General features: G+C 35.2%; 1 protein-coding gene across 3 annotated transcripts in view; it reads left to right on the top strand.

Annotated features, from left to right (window-relative positions):
* GRM5 (glutamate metabotropic receptor 5) overlaps window positions 1-22,259 on the top strand; it is a 451,151-nt gene that overhangs the window by 311,788 nt on the left and 117,104 nt on the right. For all 3 annotated transcript variants that reach the window (XM_054576410.1, XM_054576409.1, XM_054576408.1), the window contains exon 3: window positions 14,570-14,805. In XM_054576410.1, coding sequence (XP_054432385.1) covers window positions 14,570-14,805 — 236 coding nt within the window. The remainder of the gene's footprint in view (window positions 1-14,569; window positions 14,806-22,259) is intronic.

Here is a 22,259-nt window from a genome sequence, read left to right as displayed (position 1 = left end):
CTTCCTCCATCTTCAGAGTCAGCAGTGGAGCTTTTCCTGCAGCTATCTCATGCTAAATCCCTCTCATGATTGAATATCTTTGTCTGGGAAGAGCCAATCCCTTTTCAAGGATCACCTGGTCACCTTTGCTGAGAATAATTTCCCTATTTTAAGGTCAGCTTATTTGGGACCTTAATTACATCTTGGAAATTACTTCACAGCAGCACCTATGGAGATTAGTGTTGGATTGAAAAAATTGAATACATGTGTTATACCAGACAGCAGGAATCTTGGATGCCGTATTAGAATTCTGCCTGAACAGTCCCAGCGCTGTGGTCCCTGTCCTCCATTACATGCCTCTGAAGCATCTCCCTTAAGAAACATTTCTCAGTACTATCATCACTGTATGCCATTATTTTGGAGGCTCTGTGGAGTATAGAAAGTGCTGAAGTTTTAGAGCTGGAAAGATCTGGATTTAAAGCCCCTCTGTATTTGCTGTGGGATTTTGAATGGATTACTTGATCCCTCAGAGCCTCAGTTTCATGAGTGGTAAAATCTAGGGGATTAGAAAAAGTAATTCAATAGCAATCATCTGTCCTATGCTAGACACATGGCAAACTTTAGGTTCGTGGCTTTTCATTCTTCTTTTGAATGTTCTAAGATAGTTCCTCCAATCCACATCTATTTGTTCTGTATAAAGCCTTGGAAATTGAAAAGGCTAAGATGTACAAACCCCAGAAATAAGTGATTTTCAGTAAATAACCTACACATTTTCTCAAAAATTCTACATTGTGCTTCTTCTTTTCTTTCTTTTCTTTTCTTTTCTTTTCTTTCTTTTTTTTTTTTTTTTTGATTTAAAAATTCACTGGTGTTGACTGGCATATATTCATTAGAAATTTTATTTAAAGGTATAATATCCTTCCTTGCTTTCCAGTATTATTTAGAGATTCTAACACCTTCTACACCTCCAGTGGGGAAAAAAAAGGAATAGTATATGAAGACAGCCAAGCAGTCAGTAGACTCCCACTATTGGGAAAAAAAATCCCAAAATATCTGTTAAAATGCTATTGGTAAGAGATTTGGCAAGATGATGATTACATGTGGGTAGAGCAGCAGTTTCCATAATAATTATGTGGGTTGCAAACAGATTTTGAAGGCAAAAAAAAGCACTGGGATGTGTTTTAATGAATGTTCTCATTAACCTTAATAGCATCAGGTAGGGAAGGGAGAGGACCATTTTGGAGGGAGAACCAACTTAGCCTTTCAGAGTCATTTTATAAGGCACACCCAACAGTGTTGTTTTCTCAGTTAAAAATGAACATATACAGCTGTCTTAACAGCATTTTCTATAATTCAAAGTTTGCCTTTTAAAGTCTAATTTTTTAATAAGTTATATTGAACATCTCTTGAGTGCTTAATATGTGCCAGACATTGTAATAAACATAAGGATGAAGAGACATCCAAAACATAAAATGTATAGTCTACTTGGAAAAAACAGAAGTAAATGTGCCTAACTTTAATACAATGGTAAATGCAAAAGTAAAAGTGTTATAATGTTACCTCCTTGAGAGCAGAAATCCTGTCTTCTTGTTCACCACTATACCCTAACATTTAGAATAGGAATTACCCAATACCTGTTCAGTGAATAAAGGAATAAATATCACAGTGTTTTGGAAGAAAAGGGGAAGGAACTATTTAGCCCAGGGGAGCTTAAGAAAGCTTTTCATAAATTTTACTGAAGCTCTGTCTGTCTGTCTGCTTGATGAATGAGTTGGATTTTATCAAATCATGAAACCTGCAAAGAGGTGAAAGGATCGCAATCTGGGCAGAGGGAATAACATACTCAAAGGCTTGGAGGTGTGAAAGAGTGACATATTTGAGAAATGAGAATCAGCATGCTGTGTCTACAATAGACAACATGTGCCTGGTTGGTGTCAGCAATAACAGTATCATCATGATAAGCAGGACTAAAGAATTCAGTGAGCAAGAGTAACTGTGTGTGCCTGGCACACCCATGGCGAGCCTCTCCCTCATTTTCCTCACATCCCTGGTATAAATTTAATGGCTCCAGGAATAGTCATTCTGTGCCAACAATTTGTAGTCTGATATTGCTGCTTTGAAACAGATTTTGAGGTGATTTATTTATGTTTTTTGCTCATGGCAGATGGTCCCCTCAAAACTCTGTAGAGTTATACTAAATAATTGCATTGCCATTTGAGAATTTGAGTAATGAAATTCTACCCATTGTATGTGATTATCCATCCATGTAAATAAATCAGGAGATTGTAAATGTAAGAATGAAAAGTTTGAAAACACCCAGAATACTAATTGAGGCGATCAGGGAATAATCTCATGAAGATAAGACAGGAGTGTGATTTTCAGCAAGAGATGATTTGGTGACTAGAAACCTAATGAACTGTACTTTCATGGACATACAGAGTAAAAAGGAAAGCTGTTCAGTCTATAGGATTAGTGAGGAAACTTCCAATGGATTGGAAGTCATCAATGCCTATAAAAGCAGGTCATGTCTAATGGAATGAATAGAACATGAAGGCTGTTACCAAAGGGTCACCTCATGCTACATGTATTTTTCTGTTTTCCACAGAAGTAACTTAAAACATATATTGATAAAAAATAAAAAAGGAAGGAAAAGTTATATTACCTGCCTTGTAAATTTTTAGATTTTTATAAGGGAGACAAAGTTTAAAGTTATGCAGCATCTCTATATAACATTCAATAATGCATGAAAATTTTTTCATCAAATTTTCTGAAAGTTCTTTTTATTCTTGTTAGCATGTAGCCTCCATGGACTTCCACATTTAAGAAATGTATTTTGATATTAAATCTAGTGGTTGTAAATCCTTCAGTAATTATTTTATAGCCATAACCATTTGGTATGCTTGATATAAGTAAATTTAGTTATTAAAGGACAAGTAAGATTATCAATCCCTGGGCATTGAGTGCTATTAGGTGTATGTGTTCAAAGAAGAGAGGAGAGATGAAGTTTAGACTAATTAAGACTCAAATTAGAAAATTATGAGAGTTAAAGTTTGGAACGTTAGATTGCTAATGGTTGAAATAATTGGGAGAGAATCAGTGATTTAAGGCAAGCAAAGAAAGAAAAAGTTCTGGGGATTTTCAAGACTGAGAAGGATGAGGAAGGATTTTCGTATTTGGAGAGAAGTACATTTGAAATCTTAAGAGTAAAGTAGGGCTGGGGGACAAGCTGGTTCAGTGTAGAACTATGTGTGGATCCAATATGTCCAGAAGTGAAAAGTCAATAGTCAACAATTTGGGTATTAATGTTACCATGGATAATAATGGTAATGGCATTTTAGAGTGCTTTCTTGTGTGACAGTAACTATTTAAGTGTTTTATGGGTCTTAACTCATGTAATCCTTGTAATGTAGTTATTGTTAGTACTCACTTTACAAATATGAAAACTAATGCACAGAGATATTCAATTGTCTTAAACACAGTTAAAGTGTTAGACTCAGGAGTCAAACCCAAATGGTGTGACTCCAGAATCTGTGCTCTTAGCCAGTATGCTTCCTACCATAATAGCAAATGTGGTTTAAATTTCAAAGAAAAAACAATAAAGGGTTGGAAGGAAAAATGTGAGGCAAGTGGTAAAACATCTAGGGAGGTACAAGTGAATACTAAAGAAGAATGCAAGACTAAGGGTGATTAGAAATGAGTGACATAAATGAATGGATGATACTAACTTCATATTTAAGGCAGTGACAAGAAGACATAGTCAGGGGCCAAGAGTCAGTTTCCCCACATGCCCTCTAAGTTAGGAGTGGGAGATGATAAAGCCCATGAAAAAGTCACCCAGGAAAACTGGCTTTCCCTTGGTATGAAATAGAAGAGAGAGGAGGCAGAGGAAAAAAGAAACCACTCAAAAAGTTGGGATATGAAGGAAAGGAGAGATGACCTGTTTTAAGCTAAAAATAAATTAACCAAAAAGCAATTGTCTGCATAGGTCATTGCATTCATTTACTAAGGCTTGGAGTGAACCAGGAAATGAGTGGTCAAGAATTATCTTGAGACCTTTCAAGAAGGTAAGTCATGATGGATGACCTGTCAGTCCTATAAATGCAGGCTGGTGTGGCCTGGTTTTAAGGAAAGTATCATTTCTCATTGGCTTACCTCTCTATGCACTGCAACTAGCACCATGTTAGAAATATACTAGACACTCAATAAATAACTTTTTGCTCAATGAACCAGTCATCATAACTGATGATGCCAATCTCTTTTTCTTTGGATGCTTGACATTGTGACAGCATTTCTGGTGAATATATTTCATGGAATATGGTTGGCAAATATTGCATTATAGTTGAAGCACATTAATTAGATGATACTAGGCTAATTAGGTATTGATGCATTTTAAATTATGTTACCTTATTATTCTCATATCTTCTAGCTTTATTTAAGTCTAATTGACAAATATTATATTTAAAGTGTAAAATATGATGATTTGATATACTTATACATTGTAAAATGATCACTCCCCCATCAAGGTAATTAACACATTTATCATCTCACGTATTTACCTTTTTTTTCTTTTAGGCAAAACATCAAAGCTCTAATCTGTTAACACATTTCAATTCTACAATACAGTATTATCAACTATATTAACCATGTTATACTTTAGATCCTCAGATGTTATTCATCTTATAACCGCACTTTTTATCAACCTCTCCCTGTTTCCCTCACCCTGCAGGCCCTGGGAACCACTCCTCTACTCTCTGTTTCTATGAATTTGACTTTATTTATTTATTTATTGGTTTTGATTTCACATATAAGTGATACCATCTGGTATTTGTCTTTCTCTGTCTGGCTTATTTCACTTAGCATAATGTCCTCTCAGTTCATCTTTTTTGTTGTTTTTGTTTCTGTATTTCTTAATTAACCAAATATTTATTGAGCACCTGCCATATGCCAGACAGTATGCTAGATACTGAGTGAAATAGCTGTAAAACAGAATAGACCTGGTTGGCTGCAGCCTCAGTAGAGTTTACAATATAGTGGAGGAAAGTAGCATTCTCTCAATTAGCATGCATGTAACTAATTACAGTTGCACTAAGTTATTAGTTTATGCAATTTCCTGGACAGCCAGAGAATTGACCTCTCTGTCAGAAGATGGGGATGGTGGGAAAAGCCTTGCAGAATTAGAGAGACACCATCATGTGTAGACCGCAGAGGAAACTGTGCAGAAGTGAGATATTTTTATGAAAAATGTATTTCTTTCAAAAGTTGAGTAAAGTTGGTGTCAAAGACTAAAAACGAAAACTCATTTTCGTAGCATAGTTCTCATGATGACATCCAAAAGAGAAGTAATGAACATTCACATTTTTAAAAGATTTTATTCTAGAGAAGTTTTAGGTTCACAGCAAGATTGAGAAGAAGGTACAGAGATTTCCCACATACCCCCTGCCCTGGCACAAGCATAATCCTCCCCAAATTATCAACTTCCTCCACTAGCCTGATACATTTGTTATAACTAGTGAACCTACCACGCAAATCACCCAAAGTCCACAGTTTACATTAGGGTTCACTCTTGATATAGTGCAGGTATCTATCACTGTAGTATCATACAGTGTCACTGTCCTAAAAATTCTGTGTTCTACCTCATCATGCCTCTGTCCACCCCCTCCCCTTAATCCCTGGCAAGCACTGATCTTTTTACTGCCTCCATAGTTTTGCCTTTTCCAAAATGTCATAAAATTTCACTCAGAAATATGTATTCAAGTTTTTTCCATGTCTTTTCCTGGCTTGACAGCTCACTTCTTTTTAGCACTGATTGATATTCCATTGTCTGGAGGTAGCAGTTTATGCATCCTTTCACTTGCTGAAGGACATCTTGGTTGCTTCGAAGTTGTGACAATTATGAATCAAGCTGCTCTGAACATGTATGTGCAGGTTTTTCTGCATACATAAGTTTTGAATTTCTTTGGGTTAATACCAAGAAGTGTGACCGCTAGATAATTTGATAAGAGTATGTTCAGTTTTGTGAGGAACCACCAAACTGTCTTCAAAGTGGCATTCCCACCACTAATCAATGAGAATTCCTGTTCTTTAGAATTTGGTATTGTCTGTGTTCTGGGTTTTGGTTATTCTAATAACTATGTAATGCTATCTTGTTTTAATTTACAATGAATGATAAAATAATATTTTTAAATTAAAATATTTATACTATAAACATATAATGGTATAGAGCATTGTGTCTTTACAGTTCTATACTTATCATTATTTCTTATTTGTTTGAGTGCCAATGGCTATTATTCATCATATAAAACATAAGCAGAATGGAGTGGATTAAATATGGTACTAGAACCATATATAAGAAAAGTATTAATGCTATTTTTAACATTCAAATCAGTTTTATAGAAATTAGATAGATATCAAGAGAAAAGAAATGCTAGAGAGTATATAGAGGAAAATCTGATCATCATAGACCCCAACTCTAATCATGTTCTTCCTTTGTCACCCAAACCTGACCTCTTCCTATATTTTACAAGCTAGGACATGAAGCTCCAATATCACTAATTTTCTTCCATAAACCATAAAAATCCCCACTCCTCCTTCTTTTCTATATGTCTAGACCTAGGGATTCCTAGAATCTTCCCCACTGCTGCTGCTGCTTTCATTCAATCCTGCATAAGTTTGTTTGACCATTGCAACACATTTTCTTTCTTTTCTCTTCTTTTAAATAATGTTATTGTTTATGCTATTAAAGTTGTCCCGATTTTCCCCCTTTCCCGCCTTCACTCAGCCCCCCCAACTCCCAGTCAGTCCACACACTGTTGTCCATATCCATGGGTCATTCTTATATGATCTTTGACTAATCCGTTCACCTTCTTTGAACGAGTTCCCACCTTTCCCCTCCCCTCTTAGAGCTGTCAGTGTGTTCCATGTTTCTATACCTGTGATTCTATTTTGTTTGTTAGTTTATTTTGTTTATTCAATTTACTTATAAGTGACATCATGGGGTATTCGCCTTTCACCAAAAGGCTTATTACACTTAGCATAATAGTCTCCAGTTCCATCCATGCTGTCACTAAAGGTAAGAATTCCTCTCTTTTACTGATACCTAGTATTCCATTGTGTAAATGCACCACAATTTCTTTATCCACTCATCAACTGATGGGTACTTAGGCTGTTTCAAAATCTTGGCTAATGTAAACAGTGCTCCTATGACCATAGGGATGCATATATTCTTTTTAATTGGTATTTTGGGTTTCTTAAGATATAGCCCCTGCAGTGGAATTACTGGGTCAAAAGGCAGTTTCATTTTTAATTTTTTTTAGGAAATTCTACACAGTTTTCCACAGTGGGTGTACCAGTCTGCCTTCCCACCAATAGTGCACTAGGGGTCCCTTTTCGCCACACCCTCGTCAGCACTTGTTATTTGTTTATTTATTAATGATGGCCCTTTTGACATGTGTGAGGTGATATCATATTGAGGTTTTAATCTGCATCTCTGATGGCTAGTGATGTTGAGTATTTTTTGATATGTCTATGAGGCATCTGCATGTTCTTAGAGATGTGTCTATTCAGGTCCTTTGCCCACTTTTGATTGGATCGTTTGTGTTCCTGTTGTTGAGTCATATAAGTTCTTGGTATATTTTAGAGATTAAACCCTTGATCAATGTATTGTTGGCAAATATGTTCTCCCATAAATTGGGTTCCCTTTTCATTTTAATGATGGTTTCTTTAGCTGCGCTTAAGCTTTTTAATTTGATATAGTCCCATTTCTTTATTTTTTCCTTTGTTTCCCTTGCCCAAGGAGATATATGGGCAAAAATATTGCTATCCAAGATATGATAAATTTTACTGCCTATGTTTTTCTCTAGGATGTATATAATATTGTGACTTATATTTAAGTCTTTTATCCATTTTGAGTTTATTCTGGTGTATGGTGTAAGATGGTGGTCTAGTTTCATTTTCTGCATGTACCAGTCCAGTTCACCCAATACCATTTATGGAAGAGGCTGTCTTTAGTCCACTGTATGCCCATGCCCCCTTTGTCAAATACTAATTGACTATAAAGGTATGGGTTGATTTCTAGGCTCTCTATTCTCTTCCATTGATCTATGTGTCTGTTCTTATGCCACTACCAAACTGTTTTGATTACAATGGCCTTACAGTATATTTTGATATCAGGTATTGTGTTCCCTCCAACTTCATTCTTCTTTCTCAAGATTGCTGAAGCTATTCAGAGGCTTTTCTGGTTCCATATAAGTTTTTGAAATATTTGTTCTAGATCTATGAAATATGCCAGTGTTATTTTAGTCGGAATTGCATTGAATCTATAGATTACTTTGGGTAGTAATGGACATTTTAATAATGTTAATTTTTCCAATCTATGAATACAGTATATGCGTCCAGTTATTTGCAATTCCTCAGTTTCTTTTTATAGTGTCCTATAGTTTTCCTAGCACAGATCTTTTACCTCCTTGGTTAAATTTATTTCTATGTATTATTTTAAATTGTAAATGTGATTTTTTTCTTGTTTTCTCTTTCTGATAGCTCATTATTGGTATATAAAAATGCTACGATTTTCTTATTATTGACTTTATATCACACTACCTTATACTCCAACATAATAAAGCCTATAAACAACAACAAAAACCTACTGCCAACATCATCTTCACTGAGCAAAAACTAAAAGCACTTTCCTTAAGATCAGGAACAAGTCAGGGTTGTCTGCTTTCACCACTTTTATTCAACATATTACTGGAAGTCCTAGCCTCAGCCATCAGACATGAAAAAGAAATAAAAGGCATCCAAATTGGAAAGGAGGAAGTAAAACTGTTACTTTTCACAGATAACATGATAGTATACATAGAAAACCCTATAGGCTCACCAAAAATTCACTTGACATAATAAATGAATTTCACAACACATTCCATAACTTGGATCCCTAACACTCATCTATACTTTCTCTGACCTGCCACTCACACTGCTACCACTTCCATTTCTCATCCCTCTCCTTATTACTTTCCACCTAAGAAGCCACCATTGGCTCCCCATTACCTGAAATATGATAGAATAGCACAAAGACCATTCACAACTGGTCCTCCTCAGTTTACCTTCTCCTTTAGTTCACTATCCTGTGTCTGCTGCATAGTTGCAATGTTTAATATTTACCATTCCCTGATTCCTAAATACCTTCTCCTTGTTTAGAATATTTCAAATACCATTATTGCTCCATTATCCAAATTTTCCAAAACTCAAATCTTATCATTCTACAAACAGTGAGTAAGCTATTTAATGATCTCTCCTGGTGCATTTGGTTCCTACTTACAACAATACTCTTTTGCATGTGGTCATTTATTTATTTGTCTGTCCTCCAGACTTATTCCTTCTCTAGACTGTGAGCCTCTGGAGTGCAGTGTCTAAAACTTATTTTTGTTTTTCTTACTTCAGTACAATTTCAACACATAGTGTGGTAGGTTATATTTTTCTTTGCTATATTCACTGACTCTTTCTGTAGAAAAAAATCATACGCACGTGTCCTATTCTGGTCAGGTTTACCCTTATGACTTGCTTGGGCCAATGAAATGTGTGCCACTTCTAATCAGCATACCTAGGAACCATTGTGTTATTCCATGACTTTCATTTCCCCCCCTTCTACCAGGTAGGCATATTCCAGAAGGAAGCTGTTCTTTCAAATCATGTCTCAGAATGCGGGTGACAGGGAGCAGAGTTATAGGCCTCCTGTAGTGAACCTAAATGCTGAGCAAGAAATAACTTTTGTTCTAAACCACCAAGCTATTGGAACTGTTTATTGCCACAAAATGATTTAGTCCAAAATAGTTAAATATTTAATAAATGTTGAAAAAATAAAGAAAGTTAGGCAGACATAGAAAGTAAATGTTGACTGGGGAGTCCCAGAGTCAATTTTTTTTTAAACAAGAACCTTCTGTTGAAAACAGCTAAGAAGTAAATAAACATTTATGTATTGATCATTATGAGAAATAATGGGGATTGGGGTTTGAGAGGAGAAAGGGAGAAGGGTAGATCATAAGATGGATGGATAGATAGATAGATATGATGCAATCTTAGGGAAAAAATGAAAATAAATTTTTGCTAGATGAACATGTCCTTAGGATGTCTTCAGGAAATATTTAAAGGAATCTACAGAGTCTACTGGGGAGGTGTTTTGAGAGTGAGTACATTGTGAAAATTCCTCTTTTAGTTAAGCCAACCTAAGTAATTTAAATTTTTTCAAAAATTTATAAAAAGAAAATAAAATAAGGTGTTTTTTTCTGTTTCAAATGTTTAAGTTACTCTGTTTCTATAGCCAAAGAAAGACTGGATGTCTGACTAAAAGAACACCAAAATTAATAATTCATATGTACATTCAATTCTTGTTATTCACAGTAGTTATGGTCTATTAACATGCACCAAACACTGAATAAGTGAATACTGATCATTGCATTCAGGAGAATTATAGGTTTAAATTGTCATTGGCTTCTAGTCACAACATTTTCAACTAGTCAATACATAACATCGCTTATGTGTGTTCCTCTCTTAAAACACCTTATTTCACATATAGTTGATTCATTAATACTAAACTCACAGAAAACAGCACTTTACTCATGCCCAAATGTAGCTGATTGTATATAGGTATTTTCTATGTAAGGTATATCACAGCTTTCCTGAACTTGGGAATTTGATAACAAATCAGCACTATGATTGGGGGTTATTTTGAACAGCAAAATCAACAAAAAACACACAAAAAATTAATTTTAGCAAATAAGTAACTCCACAAATACAGAATCTGCATATATGAAGATTGACTCATTATCAAATAATTGGAAAGAAAACAGTGAAATGAATTAGAGGAAATAGATAAAATACTAACCAGTGAGAAGAGGAATTAAGTGGATGAATGTCTGGAAAGATGCTGGCTGACTGACTGGATTAATGGATGGGTGGATGAACTGATAGATAGCTAGGTAGGGAGATCTATCAATCAATCGATAGATAGATGGATACATACATACATGCATACATACAAGCAAAATCTAGAAAATTGCCTTAAATGCAGTACATTTTCAGTGTGTTTCCAAATATCCCTGCCTTTTTTTCTGATTTGGTAAAATATTTGTTACCCAAAGGCATTAAAGCAGTGCCAGAACCTTGACAGTCTGCACTATCAATGCAGTTGAAAGAAGTATATAGTAGAAAAATAAGCTCAAGCTTTTCTTGGCATTTTATCTTACTTTTAAATTTATTATACCTTAGAGATACTCTAGCATGTTAACACAAATCTTAAAAACACATTTTTATGAAAATGTTAATATTTAATAACCTAAAGTCAATACAGCACCATCTAACTTAGTCACTATGGAACCGAAACCAGAAAAGTAGCATTCATGCCACCTGTCACTACCAGAACCAGTAAGTTGAGACATGGATCGAATCTTTATGGGTGCTTTATGCAGATGGCTGGTGATCTAAGAAGACAGCAGGTTATATACCCTAAAAGACCATCTTATATCTTATCTCAAGCCAACCCTTTTTATAAGGAGAAGAACAGTTTGGGTAAGGGGTTTGGAATTCAAGGAAGAAGTTAATCAGATAAAAGCTGAAGTCCTGCAATTTTACTACCATTCTTTCTTCTGTGAACTGGTAATTCTTTTTTTCTAATTATATTTTATTGATTATGCTATTACTGTTGTCCCCATTTTTCCCTCAGGCAATCCCCACAGCATTGTTCATGACCATGGGTCAGGCATATAGGTTCTTTGGCTACTTCATTTCCTGTACTGTACTTTACATCCCCATGGCTATTCTGTAACTACCTATTTGTACTTAATCCCCTCACCTCTTCACCCATTCCCCCACACCCCTCATCCATCTGAGTCCTGGGCAACAGGTATCTTTTCCTGGAGCAAAAGGGCCCCGATACCATCTTGATCGCTTGCAGTCTTCCTGGGGCACAAAGGTCAAATTGCATGCGGGCCCCCTAGTGTTAGGGTGGGTCTGGTCATCTGATTCCTAGGACAATAGCTTCTTACATACATTAATTAGTAAGCTTATTAATTATAAGTTAAAACTAAAAATTTTTCAATTCTTGAGTTACCCCATCAGAATGAATTTTCTTGAAACGTACAGAGCAGATAATCCCCAGTAAGTTCATATAAAAAAACCCTGTTTTGACACATAAATATTAGAATTTTCTGTTTACACAAAAATGTTCTATGATTTTTATTTTGCTGTTGAATGAAAATACGTGGACCGAAATTATTTTAAACTCACAGCTCCAACTTACAAACTACTAATAAAATATCATCTCTGGCTAAATTTTTAAATATAGAAAAGGACTTATACCTTTTTTAAAAAAGCTAAAGAACATGATGAAAGATAAGTAAATTAACACAATCTGCCTCTGACGTTTTTTTACCATAATATAACCTCCAAAGAAGTTTATGAGGACAGACATTTACAATCCCCATTAAATTCAATGAATTAATTGGGAGGGTTAAATTGGACCCATTATAATATTGCATTTCTTATGTAATATTCAAAATCATAGTATTACATGAGAGCAAGCTAGTGAGAGCAGAAGAAGAAGCAATTTAAATTTTCTCTTTCTTGGATGGACAGTTGGTGCTTGACAAGCAGAGCTTCCTGTCCCATTCAAAGCATTCTATGCTTCTGCTCAAATGCCAATGAGACCCACACTCTCATATCAGGGATATAATAAACCGTCCAAAACAGAGGGAGAAAATGAAGCAAACAAGCCCACTTCATTTCAACTTGTCAGCTTTAAATAAAGCTTCTGCAGCTGAAAATGAGAATCTTGAGGGAAGATGTGTGAAGTAACAAAATTCAACACTGGAACAAAACATATCGCATGTTTATTTTTTTCCAGATCTGCCACAAAAGTTTTTGAAATTTCACCATAGATAATTTTTAATAAACTGCCTTCTTGTCAAGGAGGACTTAGAGGAAGAAATAGTTTATTTTGTTTGTTTTTTTCCTCCTCTTCCACCCACTGAGGGCTTAGAAAATATCTCAAGTTGTCTTAAGCCCCTATAATATCTTAGTGAGTAATCTGTGACCTTTGAAACAACTCTTACTATCAATTTTTAAGTCAGAGTTGATATAGAAGAGTTTACTGAAAAAAACGAAATCCTTTTGCCCTTATGTTAATTACTTACATAATACCTCCGCTGGCATGGATTTTATATGCAAAATATGGGAGCATACTTTCTGCCTACAAAAATAAATTATAACAGACAAAACACATTTGAAGGGTGATAAAAAAAATTAACATTCTGATAAATATAAATATATGAGTGTCAATAAAATAAATGATGATTGTTAATATAAACCCTTTCCTTCATCCTTTCCCCAGTGCTCACTCCCCTTAACCCAACTTTTCTCCAAACATTCCAGCAAAACATTTGGGAGGCTCCATTCTGTTCTTCCACTTAACTTGTTCCACATTCCTTCTCTTCCCTCTTTGGTGTTATTTTTTGCATTGTTAAATTTTCCCTTGACTCTTTATCATTCCTAAAAGAGCAATTGCTCCTCTTCAAAGGAAGGACAGCACCACTAGGTCCCAGCAGGTACATAGCACAAGTTTTACGAATTCCAGTGGGAGAGACAATGGGAAAAACCAGTGTCCTTTTCCGGAATGTCCCAAGGTGTAAACAAATTTGATACAAACATCATTTCATGTCTTTTATTTCCAATGTTGTGTCTCATGTATTTTTCTAATAAGCTTAGAATACTTCTCCTTATTATGTTATGCTCAAACCATTATAACATGAACTCTCTGATTTCAACTCTTTTATTGTGCAATTCCTAGATTACTTTGAGTGATCAGAGCACAGAATGATAGTGATGTTGAATATGCACCCTGACACCATTCTTGATGGCACATTGTTAAGATGTTCTTTCAATCACTCCAATGTAAAACATAAATTCATATGTGTATTTTAAATGCATTTGAGGAACAGCATGAGATAAGAAGAAATATATGGGCTGTGGACTATAAGGACTTCTGTTTGAGGCTCTTACAAATGTTCATAATCAGCAAGTTTTTTAACTTCTCTATAATTCACTTGTAAAATGAAAGGATGGAAGGGAGGGAGGGAAGATAATGTGTCATAAGACAGTTAAATTAATAATAAGCATGTTTTAGAAATATGTTTCATTCTTATTTTATGATCATAATAACAATTACTATAAGAAAAAAAAGTATTTAAAGTTAACCTGACCTACCTATAAAATGTTCAGTAAATAGTATGAATGGTTTATGCAGCTTCCAGGCATACATTGTATTTTGCAACATGTAAAATTCTGCCAAAACATTAGGTTATTCTCTGCAGTTCAAGGTAAGTGGGCTTGGTGCTTTCCAGCACTCTTAGGCCCAAAGTTTCCATTGTGTTTTGCATTTCTTTACTAACCAGCTGCTATCTCAGTAATCATGTAGGTGTAATGCAGGACGATGGTGTGGCCTGAAGTAGTTATTTAATAACATCTTTTTAAAAGGAAAGCCAATGGAATCATTTGCTTAGGAAGACATCTGTTCTAAGCTAAAGGGTTTTCTGTTTCTCCACAGTGATGGATGGGCTGACAGGTATGATGTAACAGATGGGTATCAGCGAGAAGCTGTTGGTGGAATCACAATCAAACTCCAATCACCGGATGTCAAGTGGTTTGATGATTATTATCTGAAGCTGCGTCCAGAAACAAACCTCCGAAACCCTTGGTTTCAAGAATTTTGGCAGCATCGTTTTCAGTGTCGGCTGGAAGGGTTTGCACAAGAGAACAGCAAATACAACAAGACCTGCAATAGTAAGCTGATTTATTGTTTCATTTAAAGTGGATAAGGCTGAGACTCCAATTTAAGTAAACTGTGTCATGGGGATATTAGCTGTAATCTGTTAGAGAGAAGGGCTTTTACATAAACCGAGTGAGTATTGTTATTATAGTGATAAACTGGTTTTATTCTCATATCAGAGAATTGTCTACTCTATTGAGATTTAAAATGATTAGATTATTTTTATTTATATCATTCAAGAAATTGGCACTGTGTTAAAAGGGTAATGTGAGCTCCATAGTAAGATGTTTTGACGTTTTTGTAAGTAACTATGTACTGCTCTTTATCTACAGTAGTTAGTGAATTTTGAGGCACATAGTAAGGTTTTTATATCTATCTGAAGAATGAATAAGTGAATGTTAAAGGACAGAGCCAAATTCCACTTGCACCAAGAAGCCATAAAATAGTAGCAGAGAAGTGCTCTGTGTAAGTATGATGTTTCAAGACACATAACCTGAACAGAACCATTCATTCAGTCATCAACCAATATTTATAATATGCCAAATATTGCTTTAGTTGTAAGGACACCAAGATAAGGAAAACTAGTTCCTGTCTTCAACGAGTTTATTGAATATTAAGGGAGATAGTTATGCCAACAAAAATTACAGTTCAACATTGTCATTGCTATATGTGTTAACAAAACATTTGGTTATTATTTGTAGCACATTCGAAAGGAATCTTGACTCTAATAACCAAGTAGAACCAATATAGTCAATGCCTGAAAAGGTTACTGCTTGTTAAAATTGATAAGGGACTTATTTGAACTAGCTTATCCCACATTGAGTCACAGGAACCCTGTATGTATTTGCATAGGAGCAAAAGGTTTTAGTTGATGATATAGGTGCCTTCACCCATGATGTTGGAACACAGGAGTATATTGGAGTAGTAGGGTTGAAATCTTGGTCCATGAACTGCCAGTCCTGCGGAAAGTTTCCACATACCAGCACCAAAATGAGGAAATAGGAATAATGTAGTAAGTTTTCATTAATGCATTTTCCTGAGTTTATGCCAATCCTGTTTTTGTACCAGTTCATTCTTTTGTGAAATGGTGGAGATAGTAAATGGTGATTTGTGATTGTTTTTAAGTGTCAGTGCTTAGCAAAATAAAAACTTAACCTTATGTCAGTTCCTATTTGGGTAGAGAAGAAGAGACAGATGCTGGAGTGTTGATGTTGTACTGGTCAATGAAATCCAGAAATGGTAGAAACAGAGTGTGAAACTAAGTTTGCTTCTCTCCCACTTTCTATATCCTGCTAATAACTCTTGTCCAAAATCTTCAAATGTTTATTCATTTACTGTATTTTTATTTGTTTATTTTCATGAAGAAATATATATGAATAAACAGCATTGTGATTTCACAATTTCAGTTTTATAACTGTCACCATATATTTCACAGTTCCGTTTAATTTATGAAGGACACAGATTTTTTTCCTCTCTTGAGATTTGGGGTGTCTATGCGTCTCTGTGTTCCCATTTTATGATTATGTAAAAATTACTATATGTAGCTACATTGTAGAAGTTATAAAGGGCAAGCAGTATATTTGATCTCACCTCTAGTTCCTCTTTAATAAGAGGTTAGTGACAACCACTAACCAGTTTGGCTAAGAGAATTTTTCCAATTGGTCTTTGCCCTCTTTTGTACTAATGTTCTTCTTGGCCCACTCCTTTTTGTCAGAAGTGTCTTCCACTTGAAATAGTTCTTTGTTTCTCTTACTCTTTTCCTGTTGGAGGTCTTATTTAGATACCATCTTAAAAAGTTTTTTATTGATTTCCATGGAAACAGTATTTCTACAGAAATGTTCTGTGAAATCCTCCTTTTGGACCTGTTGCTCTACCTTTCTGTCCCTCCCATGTGCACTCTGATGTGATTTCTCTCTCAGAATCTGTTCCTTACTACAGTGCTGGAAAGCACCCTGTAGTCCCCACCCCTTTGGAATCTTACCTGACAACAGAGATCATTTCATATATAAACATGGATGTATGTGTAATGCCTCTATTATTCTTCTCCATGAGGGAAGTACTATTATCCTAAGTTTAAAGCTAATAAAACAAAGATTTACAGAGACAAAATAACTTGCTTAAGGTCATATAACAATTAAACACTGAAACTTGGAATTAAATTATGATTTGTCTGGAGTTTAAGCAATATACTCCAATAAAAAGATAGAGTATTATAATTTAAAAAATACCTCCATCAAATTTGCATTATGTAATCATCAATATATAGGTCAAAGAAACCAAAAAGTAAAATAAATTTTAAAATTATCTGTGTATGACTATAGAATGTAATAATAGATACTCAAATATTCACTAATCTCTACTTTTGACCTTATTTCCAAATTTACTCAAATGTCCTTTTAGCACCTCAATTCCCATCTTCAAAAAGACCCTAGGTAGTTTATCAATATCTGTAACATGTATACATGGATATGTATACTGCATATGTATAGCATTTCCATAAATACTAATGTCCTTAAGGTATTTCATCAGGCAATGTGCATAAAACAACTATCTTTGAGTTGGAATGGTAAAGAAGTATTAGGAGTTTGTAATTCATATCAGACAAGAAAGCTTGACCTTATTCACGGCCCATAGTAACTTAAACCTAATAGATAGTTCAATAAGCAAAATGTCTTAACATGAAGGGTAAAAATATTCATAGTTTTTTAGGAGCTTCCTGGAAGCTAAGAGAGGCATCTGAATCTAATAGTTGAGGCCTATCAGTAGCCTCATAAAGAATGAAGTATTCCACCTGAGGGCAGGCTATTGGGTCCTCTGATGCTGCTGCCGCTCAGGGGAAGTGGTCTCTGCCTGAGCAAGATGGCTGCTGCCTCATGGGGGATGAGTCAGCACCGAGATCCCACTGGCTACTCTCTCAGTTCTCTCCCCAGAGCCTCCCTCCCCAGTCTCTCCTCAGGCGTCTCTAGGCCACTCTGTCCCCACCTTTGCTGGAGACCAGGGTAAGTAGCTGCAAATAAAAACTTATGCATTGGCTCTTTAAACGATTCTTTGTGTCTCCAGCTGCCTGTCTCTGGCAGAGAGCAACCCTGACACTTTTCGCAGCTGGCTGTTTCCTGTGTACTTTTTGGGCTCTGGTGCTGTAGGCTGGAGGTCCCTGCTTATGGTTTAGACCCCACTCTTCTCAGGGGTACCATGGGCTGTTATAGTATCCTTCTGGTGCTGCCACCCGTGGGCACCCCACCCGCCTTCTTGAGTCTCTACCACACTCCTTACTAATTAGATTGCACTAAAGCCGATTCTTCTGTCTCCGAGGTTACAAGGCTCCTCTCTTGCTATTATTCAGTTGTTTGTTCCAGGTGATTTCTCTACAATTTAGTTGTAATTCCAGGTTGGTCCTGGGAGGAGGTCAGTGTGACTTCCACTCACTCCTCTGCCATCTTGGTTCTCCATTAACTCTTTTTAAAATGTATTGCAAATACTTTCCTATTGTATTACTTGTCCTTTAACTTTTTTATATGTATATTATTGTATAGTCTTAAATGTTTAATATAGTCATATTGTCAATATTTTACTTTATAGCTTCTGGGTTTGAAGATTTTACTTCAGGGTAAAAAAAATACTATTTTGTATTTTCTCCTAAAATTCCTTAGATTCTACATATTGATTTTTAGCTCACCTGAATATTTCTTGTATAATGTGTGAAATAGGGCTCTATATTTGTTTTATTTCAAGTAATAGTGGTCCACATACCTTATTTGTTGAATAAGCTTTATTTTACCCATTGATTTGAAATATCAACTTAATCATATATTACATTGTTAGATATATACATTTGTCTCTAGAATGCTCATTATATTTCATTGATCTACTTGATTATTTCTGTGCTGGTGTCATGTGGTTTAATTTCTGAGACTTTATATGGTTTTAATTTTTTTGATATTTTATAATTAACTTTGACATTTAAAAAATAAATAAAATCAATATGCATTTAAGGAAGTAAAGCAGGAAGGAAGGAAGGAAGGAAGGAAGGAAGGAAGGAAGGAAGGAAGGAAGGAAGGAAGGAAGGAAGAGAGAGATGAAACACCTACCTTTTACAACAACATGGTTGGAACTGGAGAATATTAAGCTAAGTGAAATAAGCCAGTTGATGAAAGACAATTACCATACGATCTCACCTCTAAGTGGACTCCTTTCAACAAAATAAACTAATGAACAAAATAAACCGCAGGCATGGAAACATGGAGCAGACTGAAAGTGACCAGAGGGGATGGGGAAAGAGGACAATGGTGGAAAGGAGGGGAAGGGGCTAGACAAAGAACATGTATGAATGACCCATGGCCATGGACAACAAAGTGGGAATTGACTGTGGAACCAGGGTGTGGGGGTGGGATGGGTGGAGGGGGGTAAAGGGGGAAAAATTGAGACAACTGTAATAGAATAAACAGGATTTATAAATTTTTAAAAATGTAAAAAAATAAAAAAGAATGAAGTATTAAAAAGCTGAGTAACAAGAAAACTTAAGGGAAACTCCTAACCTTGAGTAAGTAACAAAGCTATCCTGGAAATATACCAACTCCTAGAAATTAATTCTGAAGAGATTAAAAGTAAGTGATTTTTTATCTGGATGGAAAACCAATGTGAAAAATAACAGCAAAATGTTCATGAAAAAGCACTAATACTACCTTAGTACAATTTTCCAAGTATAATTTATTTTCCTTTAGAATGATCTATTCATGAGTTATAGTAATACCTAGCTGACAGTCTTCTATATAGCCTCTTCCAATTTCTCACTAAAATATTAGTGAATACATCAATAACAAACAAAAGAAAATTAAAATAACAACAATCTTACTAAAAATGATAGCCATCAAAATGTCAATGCCTGGAGGACTTTCACTAAATAGCCATAACTCTTATGAAATCAGAAAAAAATGTTAATAGAGTCTTATTTCACAACATATGTGCATGTGAACCGCCCCACCACACACACCCAAATGAGTAAAAAAGTTAAGTGTGAAAAAGAAAACTAAAGAGACAAAAGAAACTATTGTATGGGGATTAGTAAGGTTTTTCTCAGAAAAAAAATGATAGAGCATATAAGAATGGGACTATTGGGTGGTTTTTCTTAAATAAAAATTTTAAAGTCTGTGTGTTAAAAAACAAAGTTAAAAGGAAACAAGTGACATATAAAACAATCTAAATATTGACTTTCCTACAAGAAAATCTCATGCAACATTATAATATAAATATTTAAAAATAAATAAATGTAAAATGGATAGATGCTTCATATAAAATTAGAAATAATAAACATAAAAAATTCATTCTCATTGTTAATTATAAAACTGCAAATTGTTCTTTTTATCTTTCTATACTTTTCAAATATTCTAAAATGAGGATAAGTTATTTCTTACTCATAAAAAGCATTTCAAATAATTATTTTAGGACCCACACCCCCACACATGCACATTTTTATGGAAGGCGCTTTCACTTATGATTGGAGTATGTGTATGTTTTGTTGGGAAATTAGCCACGTTTCATAATTTTGTTTCCCTGATGGCAATATGTCTTTTTTCTTAGCTTTTAAGTTATATATATTTTTAGTTTTTAGTTGACTATGATGATAATAGGAATGAATTCCCCTGTGTATTTCTTTGTCAAAGTTACCAGAGCTTTCTAAACCTGTGGATTCAAGATTCACACCTGTTTTGAAAAATTCCCAGAAATTATTTCCTAAAACATTCCTTTTGCCATATTTCTGTTTGCTCCTTCTGGTACCTGTTTACACCACTGTGAGATTACTTTATTGAGTCCTAGATGTGACTTTTTCTCTGGGGTCCCTTCACATCTTGTTCCTCTGTATATTCAGTTCTACTCTTTTTTATTATTCTGTTTTTGATTTCATAATCATGTCTCCTCCCATGCCCAGTCTGCTATTAACCAAAATAAGTGGTACTTAATTTCTGATATGGTGTTTTACAGTCTCAGGATGCCAATGTAATTCTTGTTACAGTTTTCAATTTTATGTTAAAGTTCTCCTTCTGATCCATGTTTTCAATCCTCACTCTGTTTCTTTGAACATATTGATTATAGTTATTTTAATGTCCTTTTTTCTAATTCTAACATCCAGATCTCTGACACTTGACTTCTAGACTGGTTTTTCTTAGTTATTGATCACATTTTATACTTCCTGACATACGTACAATATGTTTTCTTGTATGCCAGACAGTGTGTTGAAAATCACCATAAAGACTGAATTTTACATTATATTCCCACTAGTGATAGCTTGACTTTTCCAAATTCAAAGATATTAAGATTGAATAGTTTGCAGCATGAGATGGTAGCAGTTAAGCTCTGGTTAAATGTCTTTAATGGATAATTACATGGAATTTGAATCGAGAGTCTAGTTATAATATTGTCTGCCCTGGATGACTAACTCAACCTGATTTTTACTAGTTTTCAGCTTTGCTCTCCAGCCTCCTGCACCATAGTGTTTCTATATGTGGCATGTATCTTGAGAAGAAAAGCCATTGAAGTTTGAGCAGTTGCCATTCTTCAAGAGGAACTTTTCTTCCAAATAATACAAAAAATGGGAGGTTTCATTCTTTCTATTCTAAATTGCAAGCCTCTCATGATGCCTCCAGAATCAGCAACTGAGTCGTGAGGGGAAATGGCTACCAGGCACTTAGGACTCCTGGAGTTTATAAACTGACAGACCAGATCATTTCAATATCAAAAAGTGTCTCTGGTTTCTCTTTTTTCCAGCAGCATTGTATACAACAATTCATGTTCTTTTCCAGAACCTCACAGTATGACTACTAGAAACAGCATCGTTGCAGATGTAATTAGGTGAGAATAGGACATACTGAAGATAAACTCTTAATCCAACATGATGGATGTCTTTGTACAAAGAGAAGTGACATAGAAATAGAGAGACACAGGGAAAATGTCATGGGAAGACACAGGCAGAAACTAGAACAATGCAGCAGAAAGACAAGGACTGCCAAGGATTAACAGCTACCACCAGAAGCTAGAAAGAGGGCTGGAAGGATTTTACCCAGAGTCCCTGGGAAAGCGAGGTCCTGCTGACACCTTGACTTTGGACCCCTAGCATCCAGGAATGTGAGAGAATAAATTGGTTGTTTTAAACCACCTTGTTTGTGGGACTTTGTTATGGGAGCCCTAGTCTCTTCATTTAAACTAAGCTAGATTGTTACCTAGGTCCAGAGCCTGCATATACCCTCAGATAATAAAGCAGCTGGTAACACCGCCTACTTTTGCAAGCTTCCTACCTGTTAGTTCATTTTCTTTGTTGTTTCCATACACCTTCATGGCTTTTTAAACTTTTAATTTTTGCATATCTTTGGCCTTTTATACTATGCATATAAGAATTTTCATTTGCTTTCTTTTCCATCCTGCCCAACACCAGAAGTCCTTCCTTTACTCTTTAGTCTTGTCACCCCCCTGCAAC

This window comes from Pteronotus mesoamericanus, unplaced genomic scaffold (assembly GCF_021234165.1).
Source record: "Pteronotus mesoamericanus isolate MK-2021 breed Mesoamerican mustached bat unplaced genomic scaffold, CSHL_Meso_final contig_33, whole genome shotgun sequence".
NCBI lineage: Eukaryota > Metazoa > Chordata > Mammalia > Chiroptera > Mormoopidae > Pteronotus > Pteronotus mesoamericanus.
Note: the sequence above shows the minus strand (reverse complement) of the source record. Positions and strands in the feature narration are given on the sequence as shown.